Source organism: Arachis ipaensis, chromosome B9 (genome assembly GCF_059453495.1).
Source record: "Arachis ipaensis isolate K30076 ecotype BB chromosome B9, ASM5945349v1, whole genome shotgun sequence".
In the NCBI taxonomy this organism is placed as follows: Eukaryota; Viridiplantae; Streptophyta; class Magnoliopsida; order Fabales; family Fabaceae; genus Arachis; species Arachis ipaensis.
In genome coordinates this window covers 120,395,100-120,421,938 of record NC_142444.1, presented here as the reverse complement: position 1 = coordinate 120,421,938, position 26,839 = coordinate 120,395,100, and the positions used below count along the sequence as shown (strand labels likewise).

Genomic DNA, 26,839 nt, shown 5'->3' with positions numbered 1-26,839 from the left:
TGTTGTAGTCGGCTTGGACTTCATATCTTGCATCTTGGAGTGTTGTGAACTCTTTGAGAGCCCTCAAATTTTCAGCTTGCATTTGTTCCAACTTTCCAAATGATTCATGAGATTGAAAAGCATGCTCTTCTTGCATCACAAGGAATTTTGACTCAAATTCACTTTGTTTGTTCATCATTCTTAGCTCCCGTTCTTCTTGCTCTTGTTGGTTTTTCATGTATAGTGAATGGTATTCCTCTTGCCTTTCTTGAATTCTCATGTACTGTTGTGATAATCTTTCAATTGCTTCCTGCATTTGAGTCATGTCCAGATTGTTATGTAGGGAAATGTGCTCCTGTTCCTCCTCCTCTTGTGGCTCTTCTTCCTCTTGTAATTCTTCTTCCTCCATTGGTTCTTCTTTTTGCCTTCCTCCGTGTGGTCTTCGGCCTTGATGTGCTTCAGGAGCCATCATCATTCTTTCAATGGTTATAGGCATGCCCTAGCTCAACCACATTGGGTTCTCCTCCTCCATTGGTACTTTAGCTTTTGCACACAACCTCCAAATGGTACTTGGGTAGTATAACCAAGACCCGGCCAAGTTCTTCTCTGCAAGTTTTTGAATGTCTTTTGCAAGGATTTCATGCACTTTTACCTCTCCTCCCACAATGATGCAATGCAACATAACAGCTCTCTTCCTGTTGACTTCTGAGGTGTTTACTGTGCCCAGGATTGATCTTTTCAAAATCTCATACCATCCCTTTGCTTCCGGGGTAAGGTTACCTCTCTTAAGATACTTGTATTTGTTCTTGGCATCTCCTTCCCATTCTGAGTTCTCCATACAAATATCTCTAGAAATTCTCTCACAATCCGGATCTCCATTTATCCTTTGGTGGTATCTCGGTTCACTAAAGCGGACTGATTTTAGTCCCAAGACTTTCTTGATGGCCTCCGAGCTAAAGTCTACTTCCACTCCCCACACATAGCTCTTGTATGTTGGAGCCTCACTCATGTCAAGCCTTGAGATATTGGCATAGAACTCTCTTATTATGTTAGCATTGATCCGGGTGATTGGTGATATGAGTTCTTCCCACCTCCTTTTTCTAATCTTGTCCTTCATTTCTTAGCATCCATCATCCGGTAGCAAGAGTGGAACTTCTGGATATATCTTCTTCTCATTCATCCATTTAATTTGTAATTGATGGTGCCAAGATTTGAATCTCCACCGGTCATATTCAGGGGTGCTCTCCTCCACCATGGGATCTTTCCCTTTTCTTCGTTTGGTTCTTGAGGAAGAGGCCATGATCACTTGGTCGTTTGATCTCTCTGGGGTTAAAGGGGGTGTGAAGAATGTTGGAGATTTTGATGTGTGTTTGGAGCAAGAAGAAGTTTGAGGCTGAGCTTATTATGATGAGAAGTGATGAAGGGAATGGAGTTTAAATGGTTGGAGTGCAAGGATTCGGTCATATGCATGGCTTGAAGGTGGTGTGTTATTTAAATGAACAATGAAGGGCTAGGATGCAATTAGATACTATGTGAATCAAAGGTGTGCATGTAAGGATGAATGAAGACAAAGCTTGCTTCTTCAATTGTCTTTGCCGTGATCATCTCAAGGAGTGGCAGATTCTCCTTTTGAGGCATGTGATGAGATTTTGTCCTCATGCTATGCTTTCCTTTGTCTTGTCTTTTTCATTGAGTGTTCTTTAGACCACCTAGTCATCATAACAAGACAACACATATTAGCATAATCAAACCGTGGCAAGAATGCTTCCTTCTTTAACACTATATGAATCATCATTCCTTATATCCATTTGAACCGTGACTTTTCTTGGAGGACACCAAACTTAATGTTTGGTCATATAGTTACAAAATGTGTCTCTTCCTCCAACTAGTGAAATCCCAATGTCACTCTTGATTAGATGTTTATAAGAAATGTTTTCATCATAATTTTCCTTTTTCTCTTTTTTTTTTCATGAAGGATCAATTGTGTCCCTGAATCAGTGCATCAAGGCTTTTTTTTTTTTTTTTGCTTAAGAGGTAAATGTGAGATGCTAGTAGTTAACCACAATTGATGCCTTCATCACAGAATATGATTTCTTTTTAATTGAAAAGTCTCAGTAAGAGATAATGTATGATCATTGATGCATGATTTTTAATTTTCATGAGAAGAGAAACACCAAACTTAGTGTTTGGTCATATGCTAGGCATATAGTATGAAAATGTTTGTAACACTGGTTTGGTGTGCTGGAAGGCACACCAAACTTTAGAAGTCTTAGCATATGTAAAAAAAAAATTTTGCATGCATTCATTAAGTACGTCCATGAAAAGAAAAAAATTCATGCTCAGGTGATCATAGCTTATTAAATTTAAAATGACAATAATCTTAAATCATGGGTTGCCTCCCATGGAGCGCTCTTTTATTGTCACTAGCTTGACATTGGAGCTTTCTTTTATGGTGGTTGAGGATTGTAGTGCCTCAACTTGTCTCCCCTGACTGTGATCCTCCTCTTTATTCTCTGGTGTTCAATTTCAGCATGTTCCAACGAGATTATGTTGCTGACAGTGTAATAGTCATCAGTCTGTTGGCTTGCTCCCAGTTGTTGATATATCAATTGCACTTTGTCACCTTTGGAAAGCCCCTCTGTTGGAATCTTCCTGTTCTTCCAACCCCTTTTTGTTTTCTTTCTGCGTTTCATCCCCTTTTTTGTTGATCTTTCTTTTATGGCTGTAGACTTACCTTGGGGATTTCTCTCTTCAGTGGCTAATACTCCAATATCCTCTTGGACTTTTTCATCCTTCTGCACAATCTTCTGCCTTGGGATATTGTTGTGAATCACCTTGTCAATTTCCATAGAGTCCCTCCTCTTATTACTAAACTGGGCTTCTGGTAATACCTTCAGAGTAACACTCTTATCATGCATCCTGAGAGTTAGTTCTCCTTGCTCTATGTCTATGATAGCTCTAGCAGTGGCCAAGAATGGCCTTCCCAGTATAATAGAGTCACCATCATCCCCATCTGAATCTAGAACCACAAAATCTGCAGGGTATATGAAATTGTCCACCTTGACCAGAAGGTTTTCAATCATACCCCTGGGGTATACCGTTGACTTATCTACTAGCTCTAGAGATATCTGTACCGGTTTAACTTCCTCTATACGCAACTTTTTCACCAAGGAGGATGGTATTAAGTTGATACTTGCTCCTAGATCGCACATTGCTTTAGTGATGGTTAATTCCCCAATGGTGCAAGGCAGCAAGAAGCTCCCTGGGTCCTCAAGCTTCGGAGGAAGCCCTTTTTGAATCAAGGCCCTGCATTCCTCAGTAAGCAGTATGGTTTCTTTCTCATCCCAACTTCTTTTCTTATTGATAAGCTCCTTCAAAAACTTGGCATACAGAGGCATTTGCTCAAGTGCTTCAGCCAAGGGAATATTGATCTCCAGCTTCTTGAGAGTCTCAAGGAACTTATGAAAATGTTGGTCCTTAGCCTCTTTGTTGAACTTCTGGGGATATGGCAGTGGAGGTGTGATGCTCTTTCCTACTTGCTGCTGTCCCTGAATCACTTCTTTTGAACTGTGTGACTGGTTATCCTTCTCTTTGAGTTTCTCAGTGCTCTTGTTTGGTATCACAACTTGATTCTTGACTTCATCTTCCTTTGTTTGCTCCTCATCTTCTATTGACCTTTTGCTGCTCTTTGCTTGCTTCTTTGTAGTGTCATTGTTGCTCATCAATGTTCTCCCACTCCTTAATTGTATTGCCTTACATTCTTCCTTAGGATTTGGGATTGTATCACTCGGCAGTGAGCTTGAAGGTCTCTCAACAGAAATCTGTTTGGAGATTTGCCCAATTTGCCTCTCTAGGCTCTTCAAGGAGGCTTCATGGTTCTTGGTTGTCATTTCCTGGTGTTTCAACATTTTGTCTATCAAGGTCTCCAAGTTAGTGAGTCTTTGAGATTCAGGTGATACTTGAGGTGGGTTGTGAGATGTGGGTGGTGGATGGTAGGCATTTTGGTTGGTGGGTTGGTTATTGGATTGGTACTGGTTGGGGTTGGGGTAGTTGTTTTGAGGTTTTCTGTAGGGGTTCTGGTTAGTTTGCTGCTGGTTGTGGTTTTGGTTGCTTCTTGGGTTGTTTTGGTTTGAGTTCCTCTGCCATGGTTGTTGGTTTTGGGTGTGATTATCTCCCCATCTGAGGTTTGGGTGGTTCTTCCAGGATGGATTGTATGTATCACCATACACTTCATTTGGTCCTTGGTTGTGCATATACTGTACTTGCTCTTGTTATTGTTCTTCTTGAGTTTCTTCATTTTGCCCCCATGTGGATGATGGTTGGCTTGTGTTAACTGCTGCAACTTGGAAGCTATCAATCCTCTTGGCCATTTGCTCAAATTGTTGTTGAATTTGCTGCTGCATCATCTTGTTTTGAGCCAAGATTGAGTCCATTCCTTCTAGCTCCATTACTCCTCTCCTTTGTGATGGTTGGCGATTTCTTTGGTGAGCAAAGAAATATTGATTGTTGGCCACCATGTCAATAAGATTTTGAGCTTCTTCTGCTATTTTCATCAGCTGCAATGATCCTCCAGCTGAGTGGTCAAGTGATTCTTGAGCCTTTAGTGTGAGTCCTTCATAGAAGTTCTGTAGCTTGTCCCACTCAGTGAACATTTCTGGTGGACATTTCCTCAGCAGAGCCTTGTATCTCTCCCATGCTTCATACAGATTTTCAGCATCCAATTGTGTGAATGTTTGCACCTCAGTTTTCAGCCTGATGACTCTTTGAGGTGGATAGAATTTGGCTAGAAATTTAGTCACCAAATCATCCCAGCTAGTGATGCTTCCTTGAGGAAAAGTTTCAAGCCATTGTGCGGCCTTGTCCCTTAATGAGAACGGGAATAGCAGAAGCTTGTAAGTCTCAGGATTCACGCCATTGGACTTGACAGTGTCACAAATCCTTAAGAAGGTAGATAGATGTTGATTTGGATCCTCCAATGGTCCTCCCCCAAACGAGCAGTTGTTTTGGACCAATGTAATGAGTTGTGGCTTCAATTCAAAGTTATTTGCATTGACATTAGGGGTGAGAATGCTGCTTCCACAATGTCTAGCATTTGCAAAGGTATAGGAGGCCAAAACTCTCCTCTGGGGTGGGTTGTTATTGTTGTTATCTGCTCCACCAGGTGGATTGGTTGAATGTTCCTCCATATCTTGGAATTCTTCTTCTGATTCCTCTTCTCCAACAATATTTTTCCCTCTTTCAGCTCTTCTTAACCTCCTGAGAGTTCTTTCGTCTTGTTCATAAAAGGTGGGTGTGGTTCTTCGTGTACCTGACATACAAGCAGAACATAAGAAACACACAAACCAGTGACACTTCAATCTACTGCTAGAATGAAGTTTTAGTTAGCTTAAGCAAAAATTCAAACAGTTAGTGGGTTAATTAAAAATTAAAGAACAGAAAAGTAAAAGTGCTTGATCTAGATCTACACTTCACGTAATCATTGTCAATCTAATCAATCCCCGGCAACGGCGCTAAAAACTTGATGTGCGGAAAATGATCCGACACAAAACTCACCGGCAAGTGCACCGGGTCGCATCAAGTAATAAAAACTCACGGGAGTGAGGTCGATCCCACAGGGATTGAAGGATTGAGCAATTTTAGTTTAGTGGTTGATTTAGTCAAGCGAATCAAGATTTGGTTGAGAGATTTGTGATTTGCAGAATTTAAATTGCATAGAAAGTAAAGGGAATGGGTAAATTGCATGAAATTAAAGAGAACTGAAATTTAAAGTGCTGAATCTTAAAGAACAAGAAATTAAATGGCAGAAACTTAGAACGCAAGAAATGTAAATTGCATAATCTTAAAGTGCAAGAAATGTAAATGGCTTGAATTGTAAAGGGAATTGGGAATTGGATTTGCAGAAATTAAACAAGGAAAAGTAAAATTGCAACAAACATAAGAGTGGAAGATGAATTGGATTGAATCGGATCTTGAAACAGAAATGTAAATGAGCTTGAAAGCAGTAAACAGAGAATGTAAAATGATAATTCAGATCTCAGGACCCAAGAGACTAGATAACCAAGTCTAGATCTCAATGTCTTCCTAGATCCAACAAGAACAATTGCAAAGGAAATGTAAATTGCAGAGAAAGTAGATGAAGAAGCAATTAACAGAAATTTAAATTCAATTGTACAGTAAAGAAACAGAGAGGTCTCAGGATGAGATTGAAACAAAATTCCTTCAATTCTCCAACCCAAGATCCAAGACAATTGTAATTGAAATTGAAAGCAAGAAAACTAAGAGGAAGGGAATTCAATTCTCCTTCCCCGAGACTTAGAAATTAAAATTCACTCCACACCAAAAGCTCTCCGAATACTCTCTATGAAAACTAAAAGGAAAGCTCCCCAAAAAATTAAATCCTATGCTATTTATACACTTTCTTCAAATGGTCTTCAAGCCTTCAATTGGGCCTTTGCTCTTGATGGAATTGGGTTGAAAAAGGCCTTGGTTGATTGCTCTTGGAGTTGGAGAGAGAACCGAAGTGAACCGGGTTTGGAATCATGAAAGCTTGAGTAAAAGTTTGAGTAAAAGTTTGAGGCAAACTTTTACTCAAACTTTTCACATCAGCCACCCCATTCTTGCTGCTACCAACGTTTGAGCCAAAGTTTGGGGTCAAACTTTTGCTCAAACGTTGGCTCCCCCTTGCACACTCATGGCACCAACGTTTGTGGTGCACGAAATTGTGATCTCCAGGCTCGAACAAATCCTGGTAATGGCTCCAGAGCTTGTTGCTCTGATCTTAATTCATAATTGTCACAACTTCGATACAACTAACCAGCAAGTGCACTGGGTCGTCCAAGTAATACCTTACGTGAGTAAGGGTCGAATCCCACGGAGATTGTTGGTATGAAGCAAGCTATGGTCACCTTGTAAATCTCAGTCAGGCAGATATAAATGGATAATGATGTTTTCGAATTTAATATAATAGAATAGGGATAGAGATACTTATGTAAATCATTGGTAGGAATTTCAGATAAGCGAATGGAGATGCTTTTCGTTCCTCTGAACCTCTGCTTTCCTGCTATCTTCATCCAATCAGTCTTACTCCTTTCCATGGCTGGCTTTATGCAAGGGCATCACCGTTGTCAGTGGCTACATCCCTTCCTCTCAGTGAATAATATGCTCACGCACCCTGTCACGGCACGGCTATTCATCTGTCGGTTCCCGATCATGCTGGAATAGGATTCACCCTCCTTTTGCGTCTGTCACTAACGCCCAGCACTCGCGAGTTTGAAGCTTGTCACAGTCATTCAATCATTGAATCCTACTCAGAATACCACAGACAAGGTTTAGACCTTCCGGATTCTCTTGAATGCCGCCATCATTCTAGCTTACGCCACGAAGATTCCGGTTAGGAGATCTAAGAGATATTCATTCTAGCTTATTTCATGTAGAACGGAAGTGTTTGTCAGGCACGCGTTCATAAAGGAGAAGGATGATGAGCGTCACACATAATCATCACCTTCGTCACGTTCTTGGGTGCGAATGGATATCTTAGAAGCGAAATAAGATGAATTAAATAGAAAACAATAGTACTTGCATTAATCTTTGAGGAACAGCAGAGCTCCACACCTTAATCTATGGAGTGTAGAAACTCTACCGTTTGAAAATACATAAGTGAAGGTCCAGGCATGGCCGAGATGGCCAGCCCCTCTGATCTAAGAACCAGGCGTCCAAAGATGCCTAATACAATAGTAAGAGGTCCTATTTATAATAAACTAGCTACTAGGGTTTACATGAGTAAGTATTTGATGTATAAATCCACTTCCGGGGCCCACTTGGTGTGTGTTTGGGCTGAGCTTAAGTGTTGCACGTGCAGAGGCCATTTGTGGAGTTGAACGCCAGTTTTTGTGCCAGTTTGGGCGTTCAACTCTGGTTTTGGATCCTTTTCTGGCGCTGGACGCCAGATTTGGGTAGAAAGCTGGCGTTGAACGCCAGTTTACGTCGTCTATTCTTGGCCAAAGTATGGACTATTATATATTGCTGGAAAGCCCTGGATGTCTACTTTCCAACGCAATTGGAAGCGCGCCATTTCGAGTTCTGTAGCTCCAGAAAATCCACTTTGAGTGCAGGGAGGTCAGAATCCAACAGCATCAGCAGTCCTTTTTCAACCTCTGAATCTGATTTTTGCTCAAGTCCCTCAATTTCAGCCAGAAAATACCTGAAATCACAAAAAAATACACAAACTCATAGTAAAGTCCAGAAATGTGAATTTAACACAAAATCTATTAAAAACATCCCTAAAAGTAACTAGATCCTACTAAAAACATACTAAAAACAATGTCAAAAAGCGTATAAATTATCCGCTCATCACAACACCAAACTTAAATTGTTGCTTGTCCCCAAGCAACTGAAAATCAAAATAGGATAAAAAGAATAGAATATACTATAAATTCTAAACTATCAATGAAACAGAGCTTCAATCATATGAGCGGGACTTATAGCTTTTTGCCTCTTGAATAGTTTTGGCATCTCACTTTATCCATTGAGGTTCAGAATGATTGGCATCTATAGGAACTCAGAGTTCAGATAGTGTTATTGATTCTCCTAGTTCAGTATGATGATTCTTAAACACAGCTATTTTATGAGTCTTGGCCGTGGCCCTAAGCACTTTGTTTTCCAGTATTACCACCGGATACATAAATGCCACAGACACATAATTGGGTGAACCTTTTCAGATTGTGACTCAGCTTTGCTAAAGTCCCCAATTAGAGGTGTCCAGGGTTCTTAAGCACACTCTTTTTTTTTTTTTTTGCTTTGGACCTTGACTTTAACCGCTCAGTCTCAAGTTTTCACTTGACACCTACACGCCACAAGCACATGGTTAGGGACAACTTGGTTTAGTCGCTTAGACCAGGATTTTATTCCTTTAGGCCCTCCTATCCACTGATGCTCAAAGCCTTGGGATCCTTTTTATTTGCCCTTGCCTTTTGGTTTTAAGGGTTATTGGCTTTTTGCTCTTGCCTCTTGGTTTTAAGAGCTTTTGGCTTTTTCTGCTTGCTTTTTCTTTTTCTTTCTATTTTTTTTCTGCAAGCTTTGTTCTTTGCTGCTTTTTCTTGCTTCAAGAATCATTTTTATGATTTTTCAGATTATCAAATAACATGTCTCCTAGTCATCATTCTTTCAAGAGCCAACATATTTAACATTCTTAAACAACAACTTCAAAAGACATATGCACTGTTCAAGCATACATTCAGAAAACAAGAAGCATTGTCACCACATCAATATAATTAAACTAAGTTCAAGGATAAATTCAAAACTCATGTATTTCTTGTTCTTTTGATTTAAAACATTTTTTTTTTAAGAGAGGTGATGGATTCATAGGACATTTATAACTTTAAGACATAGTTACTACTACTAATGATCATGTAATGAAGACACAAACATAGATAAGCACATAACATAGAAAATGAAAAACAGAGAAAGTAAGAACAAGGAATGAGTCCACCTTAGTGATGTCCTTGAGCTCTTCTATGTCTCTTCCTTGTCTTTGCTGCTCCTCCTTCATTGCTTTTAGATCTTCTCTGATTTCATAAAGGATGATGGAGTGCTCTTGATGTTCCACCCTTAGTTGCTTCCAATAATTGTGTGGAAGAAAATGTATCCCCTGAGGTATCTCAGGGATCTCTTGATTTGCAGTCAAATGTTCTACCACTGAGCTTTAGACCCTTGATGGAAGCTTTTGTCTTCCCTTTCCTCTTTCTAGAGGCTTCTCTGGCCTTAGGTGCCATCAATGGTTATGGAAAAAACAAAAAAGCTATGCTTTTTACCACACCAAACTTAGAATGTTGCTCGCCCTCGAGCAAAAGAAGAAAGAATAGAAGAATAAGAAGAAGATATGGAGGAGATGGAGGGAGATGTGTATTCGGCCATATGGATGGGATTGGGTGGGATTGGGTGGGAAAGAGATGTTGAATTTTGAAGGAAAGTAGGTGTTTGGATGTGAGTGGTAAAGAGTTGATAGGGAAGAGTGTTTATTGGGAATAGAGGATGATTGAGAAGAGAGAAGAGAGTGAGTGGAGGTAGGTGGGGATCCTGCGGGGTCCACAGATCCTGAGGTGATCCTGTGAGGTCCACAGATCTTGAGGTGTCAAGGCATTTACATCCCTGCACCAATTTAGGCATGCAAAATGCCCTTGCACACAACTCTGGGCGTTCAGCGCCAGGTTGGTGCCCATTTTGGGCGTTCAACGCCCATTTACTGCCATTTCTGGCGTTGAACGCCAGAACCATGCTTGTTCTGGGCGTTCAGCGCCAGGATGCTCCCATTCTGGGTGTTCAGCGCCAGAACTATGCTCTGTTCTGGCGTTTGAACGCCAGACAGATGCTCCTCCAAGGTGTGATTTTTCTTCTGCTGTTTTTGATTCCGTTTTTGAATTTTTTTTTTTTTTTGTTTATTTTGTGACTCCACATGATCATGAACCTAAGAAAACATGAAAAACAATAAAAATAAGAATTAGATAAACATTGGGTTGCCTCCCAACAAGCGCTTCTTTAATGTCAATAGCTTGACAATAGGCTCTCATGGAGCCTCACAGATGTGCAGAGCTTTGTTGAGACTCTCCAACACCAAACTTAGAGTTTGGATATGGGAGTTCTACACCAAACTTAGAGTTTGGTTGTGGCCTCCCAACACCAAACTTAGAGTTTGACTGTGGGGGCTCTGGTTGACTCTGCTTGGAGAGAAGCTTTTGCTGCTTCCTCTCCATGGTTGCAGAGGGAGATCCTTGAGTTTTGAATACAAGGGAGTTCTCATTCCAGTGAAGGAATGCTTCACCTCTGTCAACATCAATCACAGCTCTTGCTGTGGCCAGGAAAGGTCTTCCTAGGATGATGGATTCATCCTCTTCCTTTCCAGTATCCAGGACTATGAAATCAGTAGGTATGTAAAGGCCCTCAACCTTTACTAATACATATTCTACTTGTCCATAAGCCTGTCTTCTTGAGCTGTCTGCCATCTCTAGTGAGATTTTAGCAGCTTGCACCCCATAGATTCCCAGTTTCTCTATTACAGAGAGGGGCATGAGGTTTATTCCTGAACCAAGGTCACACAGAGCCTTAAAGATCATGGTGCCTATGGTACAGGGTATTATGAACTTTCCAGGATCCTGTCTCTTCTGAGGCAATGTCAGTTGATCCAGATCACTTAGTTCATTGATGAACAAGGGAGGTTCAACTTCCCAAGCATCAATGCCAAACAATTTGGCATTCAGCTTCATGATTGCACCAAGAAACTTGGCAGTTTGCTCTTCAGTAACATCCTCATTCTCTTCAGAAGAGGAATACTCATCAGAGCTCATGAAGGGCATAAGGAGGTTCAATAGAATCTCTATGGTATCTAGATGAGCCTCAGAGTCCTTTGGTTCCCCAGAGGGAAGCTCCTTATTGACCACTGGACGTCCCAGGAGGTCTTCCTCCTTGGGATTCATGTCCTCTCCTCTCCTCACAGGTTCGGCCATGGCGCCTCTGGTAATGGCTTCTTAGGCCAGATACTCTGATCTAGTTTTACAGTCTGTCACTAACGCCCTGCAATCGCGAGTTAGGAGCTCGTCACAGTCATTCAATCATTGAATCCTACTCAGAATACCACGGACAAGGTTTAGACCTTCCGGATTCTCTTCTATATTGCTTGGGAGAGTACTAGGAGGGATTTCAGTGATCCTTTTACTCAGCTGGCCCACTTGTGCTTCCAAATTTCTAATGGAAGACCTTGTTTCATTCATGAAACTTACAGTGGCCTTAGATAGATCAGAGACTAGATTTGCTAAATTAGAAGCATTTTGTTCAGAGTTCTCTGTCTGTTGCTGAGTTGATGATGGAAAAGGCTTGCTATTGCTAAACCTATTTCTTCCACCATTATTAAAGCCTTGTTGGGGCTTTTGATCCTTCCATGAGAAATTTGGATGATTTCTCCATGTTGAGTTATAGGTGTTTCCATAAGGTTCACCTAAGTAATTTACCTCTGCTATTGCAGGGTTCTCAGGATCATAGGCTTCTTCTTCAGAAGATGCCTCTTGAGTACTGTTGGATGCAGCTTGCATTCCATGCAGACTCTGAGAGATCATATTGACTTGCTGAGTCAATATTTTATTCTGAGCCAATATGGCATTCAGAGTATCAACTTCAAGAACTCCCTTCTTCATAGGCGTCCCATTAGTCACAGGATTCCTTTCAGAAGTGTACATGAACTGGTTATTAGCAACCATGTCAATGAGTTCTTGAGCTTCTGCAGGCGTTTTCTTTAGGTGAATGGATCCACCTGCAGAAGTGTCCAGTGACATCTTTGATAGCTCAGATAAACCATCATAGAATATGTCCAGGATGGTCCATTCTGAAAGCATGTCAGAAGGACACTTTTTGGTCAACTGTTTGTATCTTTCCCAAGCTTCATAGAGGGATTCACCTTCTTTCTGTCTGAAGGTTTGAACATCAGCTCTAAGCTTGCTCAGCTTTTGAGGAGGAAAGTACTTGGCTAAGAAAGCCGTGACCAGCTTATCCCAAGAGTTCAGGCTGTCTTTGGGTTGAGAATCCAACCATAATCTAGCTCTGTCTCTTACAGCAAAAGGGAAAAGCATGAGCCTGTAGACTTCAGGATCTACTCCATTAGTCTTAACAGTATCACATATCTGCAAGAATTCAGTTAAGAACTGAAAAGGATCTTCAGATGGAAGTCCATGAAACTTGCAGTTCTGCTGCATCAGAGAAACTAATTGAGGTTTCAGCTCAAAGTTGTTTGCTCCAATGGCAGGAATGGAGATGCTTCTTCCATGTAAATTGGAATTAGGTGCAGTAAAGTCACCAAGCATCCTCCTTTCATTATCATTATTTTCGGCTGCCATCTCCTTTTCCTGTTCAAAAATTTCTGAAAGGTTATCTCTGGATTGTTGTATTTTAGCTTCTCTTAATTTTTTCTTCAGAGTCCTTTCAGGTTCTAGATCTGCTTTAACAAGAATGTTCTTGTCCTTGCTCCTGCTCATATGACAAAGAAGATGGCACAGAAAAAATAGTAATAATAATATGGATCCTTTACACCACGGTATAGGGATCTTTGTGTTAGTAGAAGAAAAGAAGGGAAAAAAATCTGAACTCAGAGAGAGAGGGGGTTCAGATTTTTTGGAGAGTTGAAGGAAAGATGTTAGTATATCAATAAACAAATAGAAGAAGATGAGAGGGGGAAGTGAATTTTCGAAAACAATTTTTGAAAAAGAGTTAGTGATTTTTGAAAATAGTTTTTGAAAAAGGTTAGTATTTTTTTCGAATTTTTTTTTTTAAATAAAAAATAAAAATAATTAGTTAATAAAAAAGAAATTTTTGAAAAAGAGGGAAGATATTTTCGAAAATTAGAGAGAGAGAGTTAGTTAGGTAGTTTTGAAAAAGTTAAGAAACAAACAAAAAGTTAGTTAGTTAGTTGAAACAAATTTGAAAAGATAAGAAGTTGGGAAGTTAGAGAAGATATTTTGAAATCAAATTTTGAAAAAGATAAGATAAGAAGATATTTTTTTTTTTTTGAAAAGATATGATAGAAATTAGTTTTTGAAAAAGATTTGATTTTTAAAATCACAATTAATGACTTGATTCATAAGAAATCACAAGATATGATTCTAGAACTTAAAGTTTGAATCTTTCTTAACAAGCAAGTAACAAACTTCAAATTTTTGAATCAAAACTTTAATTGATTATGTTATTTTCGAAAATTATGATATAAAATAAAAAAAAGGTTTTTGAAAATTATTTTTTTGGAATTTTCGAAAATAATCATGAATTTTGAAAAAGATTTTGAATTTTGAAAAAGATTTTGAAAAAGATAAGATTTTCAAATTGAAAATTTGATTTAACTCATAAGAAACAACTTGATTTTAAAAATTTTTGAAAAGGTCAACTCAAATTTTCGAATTTGATGAGAGAAAAATGGAAAGATATTTTTTTGATTTTTGAATTTTTATGATGAGAGAGAAAAACACTAAAAATGATGCAATGCATGAAATTTTTATATCAAAACAATGAATGCATGCATGAATGATATGAGTGTCAAGATGAACACCAAGATCACTTTGAATGTCAAGATGAACATCAAGAACATAATTTTGAAAAATTTTTAATGCAAAGAAAACATGCAAGACACTAAACTTAGAATTCTTTAATGCTTAGACACTAAGAATTCAAGAATGCATATGATAAACATGAAAAGAAACAAAACAAAAAATCATCAAGATCAAACAAGAAGACTTACCAAGAACAACTTGAAGATCATGAAGAACACTATGAATGCATGATATTTTCGAAAAAATGCAAGATGCATATGCAAGTGACACCAAACTTATGATATGACTCAAGACTCAAACAAGAAACACAAAAATATTTTTGATTTTTATGATTTTCTAATTTTTTTTTGGATTTTTATTTTATGTTTTTCGAAAAATAATTTTGAAAAAGAAAATAAGGATTCCAAAATTTTTAATATGAATTCCAGGAATCTTATGCTCTAAAGCTCCAATCAAAGGGTCAGGCATGGCTTAATAGCCAGCCAAGCTTTAGTATGTAACTCAGACATGACACGCCTGACATTCCTTACATTCAACAGCCAATTGGCTAAGAAAGATAAAGAAGCTCTTCTCTTGAGTATAAGAATTGAGACATGGCTTTACAGCCAGCCAGGCTTCAATATGCTCCATGAAACACTAGAATTCATTCTTAAAAATTCTGAAAGGAAAATATATTTTTGAAAACATTTTTATTTTAAAAAAAAATTTTTTTTCGAAAAAAAAGGAAGAATTTTTGAAAGATTTTTGAAAATTTTTTTGAAAACAAGACAAAAAGAAAATTACCTAATCTGAGCAACAAGATGAACCGTCAGTTGTCCAAACTCGAACAATCCCCGGCAACGGCGCCAAAAACTTGGTGCTGTTGCCGGATCAAAAGGGAATCTGGCACTGATGTTACCGGACCAAAAGCTTGCCGAAGACTCAAACAATCCCCGGCAACGGCGCCAAAAACTTGTTGCACGAAATTGTGATCTCCAGGCTCGAACAAATCCTGGTAATGGCTCCAGAGCTTGGTGCTCTGATCTTAATTCATAATTGTCACAACTTCGATACAACTAACCAGCAAGTGCACTGGGTCGTCCAAGTAATACCTTACGTGAGTAAGGGTCGAATCCCACGGAGATTGTTGGTATGAAGCAAGCTATGGTCACCTTGTAAATCTCAGTCAGGCAGATATAAATGGATAATGATGTTTTCGAATTTAATATAATAGAATAGGGATAGAGATACTTATGTAAATCATTGGTAGGAATTTCAGATAAGCGAATGGAGATGCTTTTCGTTCCTCTGAACCTCTGCTTTCCTGCTATCTTCATCCAATCAGTCTTACTCCTTTCCATGGCTGGCTTTATGCAAGGGCATCACCGTTGTCAGTGGCTACATCCCCTCCTCTCAGTGAATAATATGCTCACGCACCCTGTCACGGCACGGCTATTCATCTGTCGGTTCCCGATCATGCTGGAATAGGATTCACCCTCCTTTTGCGTCTGTCACTAACGCCCAGCACTCGCGAGTTTGAAGCTCGTCACAGTCATTCAATCATTGAATCCTACTCAGAATACCACAGACAAGGTTTAGACCTTCCGGATTCTCTTGAATGCCGCCATCATTCTAGCTTACGCCACGAAGATTCCGGTTAGGAGATCTAAGAGATATTCATTCTAGCTTATTTCATGTAGAACGGAAGTGTTTGTCAGGCACGTGTTCATAAAGGAGAAGGATGATGAGCGTCACACATAATCATCACCTTCGTCACGTTCTTGGGTGCGAATGGATATCTTAGAAGCGAAATAAGATGAATTAAATAGAAAACAATAGTACTTGCATTAATCTTTGAGGAACAGCAGAGCTCCACACCTTAATCTATGGAGTGTAGAAACTCTACCGTTTGAAAATACATAAGTGAAGGTCCAGGCATGGCCGAGATGGCCAGCCCCTCTGATCTAAGAACCAGGCGTCCAAAGATGCCTAATACAATAGTAAGAGGTCCTATTTATAATAAACTAGCTACTAGGGTTTACATGAGTAAGTATTTGATGTATAAATCCACTTCCGGGGCCCACTTGGTGTGTGTTTGGGCTGAGCTTAAGTGTTGCACGTGCAGAGGCCATTTGTGGAGTTGAACGCCAGTTTTTGTGCCAGTTTGGGCGTTCAACTCTGGTTTTGGATCCTTTTCTGGCGCTGGACGCCAGATTTGGGTAGAAAGCTGGCGTTGAACGCCAGTTTACGTCGTCGATTCTTGGCCAAAGTATGGACTATTATATATTGCTGGAAAGCCCTGGATGTCTACTTTCCAACGCAATTGGAAGCGCGCCATTTCAAGTTCTGTAGCTCCAGAAAATTCACTTTGAGTGCAGGGAGGTCAGAATCCAACAGCATCAGCAGTCCTTTTTCAACCTCTGAATCTGATTTTTGCTCAAGTCCCTCAATTTCAGCCAGAAAATACCTGAAATCACAGAAAAATACACAAACTCATAGTAAAGTCCAGAAATGTGAATTTAACACAAAATCTATTAAAAACATCCCTAAAAGTAACTAGATCCTACTAAAAACATACTAAAAACAATGTCAAAAAGCGTATAAATTATCCGCTCATCAGTTTGCCAAAAAGTTTGAGGCAAACGTTGGCGCAAGCTTTTGCTCTCCAGGGTGTGTTGTTCATGGCGCCAACGTTTGCCAAAAAGTTTGAGGCAAACGTTGGCGCAAACTTTTTCTCTCCAGGGTGCTGATTTGTGATGCCAAAAGTTTGCCAAAAAGTTTGAGGCAAACTTTTGCTCAAGCTTTTTGCCCAAAAGTTTGCACAAAAGTTTGAGGCAAACTTTTGGTCAAGCTTTTTGCTCCCTGGTTCGTTTTCACTTATTCCAAAAGTTTGAACCAAAGTTTGAGGCAAACTTTTGCTCAAACTTTTTGTCCTCTCTTCCTCCTAGCCATTCCTTCTTGCTTCAACCTTTCTCCAAGCTTTCTTCACCTATCATTAATAAACCAAACACATCAAAGCTATGCTCAAAATCATGAGATATTCATTCTTTCATAATATGTGACAATTATAGCATAAAACCTCATGAAATTGCATTAATTCATCTATGGTTGATTAAATCAAAGGAAGCATGAAAATCTACCCAATTGGCTTGCTTATGGCTCAAGAAAGTGCATAATGCATTTGAAAACAAAAGAAAAAGACTAGTGAAACTAGGCTAAGATGACTTGTCATCAATTATCCGCTTTGGCACACAAGGCCTCACAGTTTTTCCTTTGATGATAGAGATGATAGACGAAGCCCCCCACACTCACTCGTCAAAACACTTCATGCTAGGGAGAGGTATCCACACCCTTATAAGGCATGCTTCATTCCCCTCCCCAACCGATGTGGAACCTTACACCCTTCCTCCCTTCCTTCTTCTCTGATCCTCTTTGCTCTTTCTCGAATCTCTCTTTGCTTCTAGCTTTTTCCCTTTCTTCTTTCCTTTCTCCCTTTCTTTCTCTTAATCCATCTCTGCATATGTGTGATTTATGTGTGTGGATAGGGCTGGAAGTGAGTCAAGCCAGCTTATGAGCTAGCTCGAACTCGACCCGTTAATAGCTCGATAAGCTGAGCTCGTGAGCTAGTAAGACAAGTTTGAGCTTGGAATTGAGCTCATAAATTAAATGAGCCGAGCTTGAGCTTGGATAAGCTCAGCTCATTAGCTCGTGAGCTGACTCGATTATATATATACACATATCCTATATGCATTTAATCTATATATATATATATATATATATATATATATATATATATATATATATATATATATATAATTTTGATGTAGGACATAAATAAAAAATTTATAATTTATTGATAGATAGAAATATATAAAATTGATCTTTTTAAATATTTTTTAAAATATATAAGTTATAATTTATTGATATAGAATTATAGATTACGTATTTATGTTTCTATAATTTGAGCCAGCTCGTGAGCTCGAGTCAACTCGTGAGCTTTCAGTGAGCCGAGCTTGAGCTTAAGAAATATGCTCGATTATTAATGAGTCGAGCCATGAGCGAAGCTCGATTTTTGTGAGCCGAGCTTGAGCTTGGTCTAGCTCGGCTCACTTCCAACCCTATGTGTGGGTGTGGGATAAAGGAAAAGGGGATGACTGTGGTAAGTGAATGGCGGTGAGGTTGTGGAAATTAAGGTTAGGATTAGTGAATTGAAAATTAGGGTTTAGAATTGAGAATTTAGGGTTTGAGTAGAGTTTTAATTTAAAACCAAATTTAATCCAATATAATTAATTTTTAGAATACGATTTATTTTTCAAATTACAAATTATTTTTAATTAAATACTCTAATTTACAATTTAGGGATAAATAAATAATTTTTTAGTTCATAAAATTAATAAAAACTTTCAATTATTCTATTTAAATTATATAGAACTTTCATTATTTTGGATTACTAAAACTTTAAATCGTTAATATAAAAATACTCTATTATTTAAAAATTTTTATAAATTCTAATGAATTTTAAACACAAAGTATCATAAAATTTAATTTAATTACTTTTAAAAAATAGTTTTCTTTAATTAAAATTATCAATAAATATAATAAATTATAAATAAATAATTCTTTCATATGTGGAAAGACACACTCCTTCATAATTCCTCCAAGAGAAGGGGAAAAGACACTCTCATTCGTTTATATTCCTTCTGAAGATGCACAACCGAGAGATCATGTTCGAGTTCACTACCGGATGTGTCGAATCTAGAAGATTAACCGACAAGTGAGCTCACAGCCAATAGGACAAGCATATATTATGTGCATTTGTTTGCTATTGTTTGAGTGTGCATAACTATTTTGGTTTGTCCAATTGAATTTCTGTTAAATGTTAAATGTACTATTTGTTGTGATTGCTCTTTAGTTGTATTTGTTTTGTACTTCTGATTTTTTGTGTATGGTTTCACAATTGAGACTTGAGACTTGAAATTAATGGTGATTATGACTATGTGAATGAATGAGATCGTTGGTAGTTCAAAGTATGTTAAAATTAGCAATTAACTCCGTATTGATTTTTTTTGTGATTGAAATTACCGAACTGAATACTGAACCGAGTAATTGGATATTGGGAGTAAAGATGAGATTATATTGGAAATGATTGAGGTTAGAGGTAATTGATAACACTGAGACTTTAGCAAATTGACCCAGTTGGGATTAGCTAAAATTCTGGACTTGAACTTCTGTGAAGTTGAAGAATTAGGATTGCCTAGTGGGTTCATATCTCTTTATATAGTCTTTATTTGGAACTATTACTCTACTGGGAACCTTCGAATTCTCACCCATCGTGATTTTTCTATTTTTCAAATACAGGGCGTGATGCACCTTGTTGAGTGTGTGGGATTCTGTTTGGCGAAATGAAGGAGATTCTTTTGAAGTTCACTTTTATTTATTTAGAGTTTTTTCTACTTTTGAAATCTTTTTTGTATATTCCTATTAGAAGTTTTTATTTGGAAAAATAGGAACATTCTGGTGTAATATTCTAGCCGGCTTTTTCTTCACGGCTCGAGACTAATAATTATTAAATATCTTATTTCAGAACTTACATACCTATATATGTAAACCTGTTTTGCTTCTGTATACGATGTTCACTTGCATTAACATGATTTGAGTGTGATTAACGGCTGTCAATTGTTTAAAAAAAATTTTCACAGGCTCCTAATGATATTATTATTCTTCAAATATTATATATGTATCTTTCTTTTAGGTATCATAATGCCTCGCCACCTTTAATTTACGATTTAATTGTAAAGCTGTGTGTGGTAGGGTATTACAGAAAGTTTGAAGAGTGAAAAAAATATGCTTTTCTATGGTTATTCTTATCTGAAGTTTTGTAATAGGTTTTATTATCATTGTAAAATAGTAAAATAAGTATATGTATAATTATGTTCAATGTAAATGCTAATACTTAGAACTCAAATATTATATGCAATTACATTCAGGGACAGATCTAAGGAGGGGCAAGCATAGGCTTTACCCCCGTCTTTTTTTGAACAAAAATAAATAATTTTAAGTATATAAAGTTATTATATATTATATAATTTTATTTTTTATTTAAAAATAGAAGAGTAAATAATTGTCTTATATAAATAATTAAATTATTAAACTCAAAAATAAATACTAATCCTTAAATTGAAAAAAATATTATTGTCAATTAATTTTGGATTAAATAATTTTTAAATCTTTTAAAATTTAAACTTTTTGTTTTTGAATATTTTTTCTCTTAATTTTTACACCTATTATCATATAAAAATACTTTAATATTTATAATAACTAAAACAATCTTTATATATTATTGTACATACATAAAAATAAATTATTTTAAAATTTATGTATTTTTCTCAGGTTTAATTACTCTGTTAGTCCCTATAGTTTCACGAAATTTTCAATTAGGTCCCTATACTTTTTTTCTTTTTAATTAAGTCCCTGCACTAATTTTTTTTTTCAATTGAGTCCCTATAGTTTTTTTTCCTTTTATTTTAGTCCCTACACCAATATTTTTTTTTCAGTTGAGTCCCTATACAATTAAGTCAATTACTACTAAGAAGGACCTAATTGAAAAAAAAATTGGTGCAGGGACCCAATTAAAAAGAAAAAAAGTATAGGGACCTAATTGAAAATTTCGCGAAACTATAGGGATCCACAGAATAATTAAACCTTTTTCTCATGATATAAAAATTTTAACATATTAAGTAAATTCATTTAAATGATTATATTTTTTATATTTTATACACGAATATATTTTAATTACATATAACAAAATTATTAGAACAACTTATTTATATTATTTTATAGTATTTTTTTATGATATGAAACATAAAAATATAATTTATTGTCACAATAATACTCAATAAAATAAACTAATTAAAAAAATAGATAATTTTTATATTTTATCGAATCCAAAATAAAAAATAAAATTTATAAGAATTAAGATAATTTTTTAATATAACAAGCACTGATTAGTATTTTTAATTAAAAAATATTAATCATGATTATATATTACTAAATATATAATATTATATTTGATTATACAATATTTTAATTTTTGGTCCCACTTCTACTGAATTTTTGTATCCTTTCTTGATTACATTTAATTGTAGTTTTGTAATCACAAGACATATTTTATTGGATATTACTATTTTAATTTTTTACATTTTAGAACCTACTTCCTAGATTAGATATGTAAACTTGTTATTGATATTGTGTTTAATAAAATATTTTATTTTGTAATAATTAATTTTAGTATATTTATATTATTTACAAATAATAATAATTGTTTGAAAAAATAATTTGAGATTTTAGAAAAAAAAGATAAATTGTTAGTCTTAATAAAATGAGTATAATATAATTAAAAAATATGTTAAGGTTTTAGCGGCAATAATAATAGCAACTAAAAATGAATAATATTATAATCTTAGAATTACTTTTAGTAGCCATATAAAATTTTGAGAAAATGGTCACAAAAAATTATAATTTTAGGGGCCATTAAAAATTTTTTTATTGACAATTGTATAATTGCTACAAAAAGTTATAATTTTTAGCGGCCATTAAAAAGATCTTTATTGGCAATTATATAATTACCGCTAAAATCTTTTAGTTACAAAATATAAGATGGCTAATCTCTAATTGCTAGTAATTATAATAATGACTATTTTAATTATCACTAAAAACAAAATAAATAGTCGCTAAAAATAATTTTTTCTAGTAGTTACTGTATTAATTGATTGTTATTTTGATATGTATGAATAAGAATTCATATATATACAGGTTCATCCATCATTCATTCATTTTAATAGTTTACATCATATTATTGAGTATATATATCACTGAAAAGCCTCATATAAAGCAATCTGTTTGTGATTTACAACACATATATGTAATTATAGAAATTAATACATTACAACACATATATGCAATCGGTCTCTATTTTTTAACTTGCTCTCAAGGAAAATTAATCAATTCCCTCCAGGCCCTTGAGGTAGATCCATTAATTAGCTTATATTGATTCTTCACCACTTCAGCTTTGCTGGGAAATACTATAAAAACATTCAAAAAGAAAAGTAAGAACTACACATTAAGAAACAAGAAAAGGAATTCAAATAAAACAAAATGAGCAATAATCTATCTGAAATTTATGCCCCCACCTTGTCAATAAGTGATTGATAGTATGGCTTCACTTTTTCAACGTCCACCAAAACTTTGCTTTTGCTATAGAGATCATATTTACTACATAATACATAAAATTACGGGTGATGTTATTGATTAGTAATAATACCAAATGCTGTGTGCAAATTATTTGATATATATATATAGACTAACTTGAAAATGTGAAGCCACTTCAAGTTCTCAAAATCTTCTTCACTCATGAGATGAGTATATGCTCCCTCCTTATGCAAAGCTGCAAAAGAGTTTTAAATTTAATACATTGTTATTGAAAGAAAATTCTAAAAAATAATTATGATTTTTTTTTTGGTTTACAAAATAAAATGAACTTTTGTTGCCCAACAAAAAATGCCTTCTCTTATGACATAAAAGGAAAAGCACATAGTAAATAAAAATACTTACGATAAAATGAGTGATATCTAATAATGAATAAGCCAGGTGAAGGTAAAGTAGTTCCATTTTCCTTTGCTACCTATAAATTCAAGTGAAGTATAAATTTATTATATATCTTGAACAAAATAATAAAAAAATTATATATAAATTGTAACTATATATTTAATTACTCACCATATACATATAGTCATCATGTCCCCATGACATGAGTACATTGTCTAATCCACACCCTTTACTATAGACTCCATCTTTAGTGTTATAAGCAGAATTTTTGCTATCTGGGTTTTCCTTGAAATACTGAAGCATAGAAAAAGTTTATATTATTGGTTGATGATAATTTTAGAATAAAAATATATTATTTGTACACTAAAATTAACCATTATATATTATTTATAAATATATGTATAATTTAATTTATTTTTAATATGTATTTTATACTGATTGTTGATTTTAATATAAATTTAACATGATTGTTTTAGAGACATGCAAAAAAAGAGGTCATTTTTACAGTTTTGTTAGAAGAGGAAGGCTACCTTGTGGTGAACATTTTTTTCATCAAAGACACAACCAACAGGAAAGGTATCTCCTGCAAATATATATTTAATCATTTGGTTAAAATTTTGAATTTAAAGTAACATGCCAAAACTAGCTAATTGGGAATTTAAAGATTGATAAAATAATTATACATGAAATATAGGGATGTGTCTTATTTAAAATATTGTAAATTGAATCAAAATAATTACAACACAAATATTTTTATAATTAATTATTTACACTCTCTCAACCTTAATGTAGCCGTAATGACCTAATAAAAATTTGGTTTTGTATTATGGTTTTAAATTGATAATTAATTTTAAATACTGTAATTAAATTTTATTTCTAAAACATAATAGTCAAAAGATTATTCCATTTCAAAAAAAAAATATCATAAAGAATAAGAAAAGTTCTTACCAACAACAACCCATTGAGGAAGCTCACCGAATTGAGGAAGGTGAAGAATCTTTCCGAGATCTTAAATAAACAAATATTCATTTGTCAATTCATATTAATTATCTATCAATAATAAAAAAAACTTTCTTAAAATAAAAGGACAAAAAATAACTAAAATTAAACTAATTAACCTTTATAATAGAAAATTAAAAAAAAATCTAAGATTTCAAATTTAATTACCATGGATGAGAGCAGTCAAATGTAACCAATCTTCGTTAGGATAATCTTTTCTAATGGTTTCTGCAGTTTGCAACAAATGTTGAATTTGAGGTTCATCCAAATCAGGATCACTATCATCCACTACTTCATTAAGCAGCTCACAACATTCCCATATGCTCATTTCTGCTTTGTCCAATTTCTTATAGTGCTCCCTCATTTTCTTTACCTATATTATTAGCAAATGAAATTTTCATGAATTAGCATTGAGCTTTCATGTTATTGTGTATTAGTATATATAAACATGTTTGAGGAAAATAAGAATTTGGCTTACAAAATCATATGTCTGATTAATGTGTTGTAATCTATAGAATTCTTCCACACCTTTTTGTCTTTCACTTTCAATATCATAATCCCTGCTAAATAATCTCATTAGAAGACTAATTTCACTTTGATTGATATCTGAAGTCATTTTTACAAATTTGTATGTGTATTATTGTATGGTATATGTAAGCTTTTTATGAAGGGTTATGAATTTGTAAATTATTTTACACAATATTTTAAATGATTATTTAAACAGTAATTATATATAAAAAGTTATTATATTTATTGATATATGATTTGGTATATATATGAAAAGTGTTTTACTTTGTGATCAAAATTAAATTCTTTCAAAAATATAAAAAAGAAATCTCAGTTTTATTGAGAGAATGTGGGTCACAAAGATACAAATTTTTTCTCGCCCTTTATGTAGTAAAATTAGAGCAAACTAAGTTTAAGTTAGGTTTTTTATTTTTAAATTATATTGACATATGTAATTAGTTGCATATTTAACATTTAAAACAAAATTAAATTGTTAAAATATTAGATAAAGAAATGTAGCAATTTATATGTCTTTTCTATTACTAAAGAAAGTTAGAGTTTAATTTTTATTATTAAAAAAATTAAGATAAAAAATTTTAAAAGAAAAAAAATATCTATGTACAATCATATTTTAAGTTTAAATAAGACTTTTATATATGTCAAAATTTATATTAGAGATATAATTATTTATATGTCTTATTATATTAATTTAAATTTTTTTAGATGAGTGAATTTATGTCAAATATATGGCGTTAGCTGCTTAAAATCATAAATTTTAAATCAAAGAAATAAAAATCAAATAAAAGAGAATATTAAAAGGGGAACTGAAACCTGAAGGATTGGCCAAATGCATTGCTTTCTAGGGCCTTAAACGTTCTGTCCTTTGCCGACACAAGCTCACTGGTTTCTTCGGTGTGCACATTCTTCTTTTCCTCAGCTTGGGAACCTAGAAAAAAAAAACAAATTGAGATATATGGGATTTTCTACCCAGAAAGAAAAAATAACGCTCCAATACTTTTTTTTTAAAAGAAGAAGAAAAACATAATCAAACCATGGGCAGGGTGCTCAGCTTGGATGGCCATTTTCTCTATTTCAAATAAGCAAGAAGCTGTTATAGAGATCTGATGGTTGCAATAATATGAATTTATTATTAGTAGTAATTAAAGAGCTCTTAGAAGGTGATGATGATGATGATGCTTTTACAACCTGTGACATAGTCATAGGTCTTAATGATAATGGTTTTGCTGGTATAGGAGTAATAGGTAATTTTGTTTCTTTTATTTGGTCAAAAGGTTGACCATAATCTTCACTGGAGGCTGGTTTTTGATCCATTCTTTCCTTGCAAAAATTCTCTAGTAAGAAAGTCAGGAAGTGAATTTAGTTATCCTTTTATATGTTCAATAGTAAAATCAAAACATGATAGAATAGCTTGCCATCTTGCAAATATTTATTTTGAAACCAGATTTTTGACATCATTTTCTAAAACATTTGGGGCTGCTTTACAATCAGTTCTTATTAAGAATGTTTTATTAAATAAATCTTCTTGAAATTTTGAAACACATAATACTATGGCAAGTATTTCTTTTTTGACTGTTGGGTAATTCTTGAGCTTGGTTCCAAATTCGTGAATGATATTTTACTATTTGTTCTTTTGAGCTATTAGGAGGTATTTGTTTAAGAATTCCTCCATATCCTAATTCTGATACATCTGTTTCTACAATTAATTTAGTCGATGGATCTAGTATACTTATACAAGGTATTTCTTTTATTGCATTTTTTATCTTTATTATTATAGAAGTCATTTCTTTTGTCCATGGAGGTGGATTTTTCCTTAATCTCTTATAAAGAGGCTCGCATGTGACTCTTATTCCAGGTAGGAATTCTGCTACATAATTTAAACATCCCAAAAATCTTTGGAGTTGTTTTTTTGTCAGTTATTTCATTTGAAAATTTATTTACAAATTTAATAGCTCTTTTAATAGGTACTATAGTTCCTTGATAAATTTCATATCCTAAAAACCTTACTTTAGTTGTAAAAATTTTCATTTTCTTCTCTGATAAAACTAATCATTGTTCTTTTATAATATCCATAAATTTTTTTAGATGATATATATGCTGCTTTATTCCTTTTGAGTATACTAATACGTCATCAAGATATACTATAGTAAATTCTATATGCGGGTAAAATATATTATTCATTATTTCTTGGAATTTTCTTGGAGAATTTTTTAATCCTTGAGGCATTACATTCCATTCATAATGTCCAAAGTGTACTATAAAAGTTGTTTTATATCTATCTTCCTCTTTTACTGCAATTTGATAATATCCTGATTTTAAATCAAATTTTGAAAAGATATTTTTTTATTTAATCTTTTAATTAAATCACTTTTATTTGGTAAGGGATACCTAATCCATTTTAATACCTTGTTTAGAGGTTTATAATTGATAACTAACCTTGGAGCATCTCTTTCTATTTCAAATGCTTTCATCACATAGAAGTCTGTACAACTCCAGGGTGATTTCGAAGGTCTTATTAGACCCTTATCCAGATATTCTTGTATTTTCTTTTTACAATATTCTAGATACTCTTTGTTCATATGTATTGGTTTTGCCTTTGTTGGTATATTTTTTTCATTAAACCCATCTTCATATGGTAAAGATATTTCATGTAATTTTCTATGCTGAAAAGC

At 34.7% G+C, this 26,839-nt stretch overlaps 1 protein-coding gene and 1 non-coding gene across 2 annotated transcripts; one reads left to right on the top strand and one right to left on the bottom strand.

Annotated features, from left to right (window-relative positions):
• Positions 1–12,353: 12,353 nt before the first annotated feature.
• On the top strand, positions 12,354–12,461 carry LOC148546122 (small nucleolar RNA R71). Its single transcript, XR_015900747.1, has one exon. It is a non-coding gene; the product is annotated as a small nucleolar RNA R71 (small nucleolar RNA).
• Positions 12,462–22,093: 9,632 nt separating this feature from the next.
• LOC107616834 (inositol oxygenase 4-like) lies at positions 22,094–25,231 on the bottom strand. Its single transcript, XM_021112249.2, has 11 exons — positions 25,201–25,231; positions 24,981–25,095; positions 24,121–24,202; positions 23,811–24,015; positions 23,592–23,651; positions 23,174–23,226; positions 22,815–22,937; positions 22,650–22,719; positions 22,404–22,482; positions 22,229–22,310; positions 22,094–22,120 (listed from the first exon to the last, which is right to left on the bottom strand). The coding sequence occupies exons 1-11, from the start codon at positions 25,229–25,231 to the stop codon at positions 22,094–22,096; spliced, it is 927 nt and encodes a 308-aa protein (XP_020967908.2).
• Positions 25,232–26,839: the final 1,608 nt, after the last annotated feature.

Bases quoted from the DNA above. Each gene is read 5' to 3' on its own strand.
- LOC107616834 (XM_021112249.2), bottom strand. From the start codon at position 25,231: ATGGCCATCCAAGCTGAGCACCCTGCCCATG. The intron at 24,016-24,120 runs GTAAGCCAAATT...CTAATAATATAG, and splicing joins TTAATCAGACATATGATTTT to GTAAAGAAAATGAGGGAGCA. The intron at 23,227-23,591 runs GTAAGAACTTTT...ATATATTTGCAG, and splicing joins TCCTCAATGGGTTGTTGTTG to GAGATACCTTTCCTGTTGGT.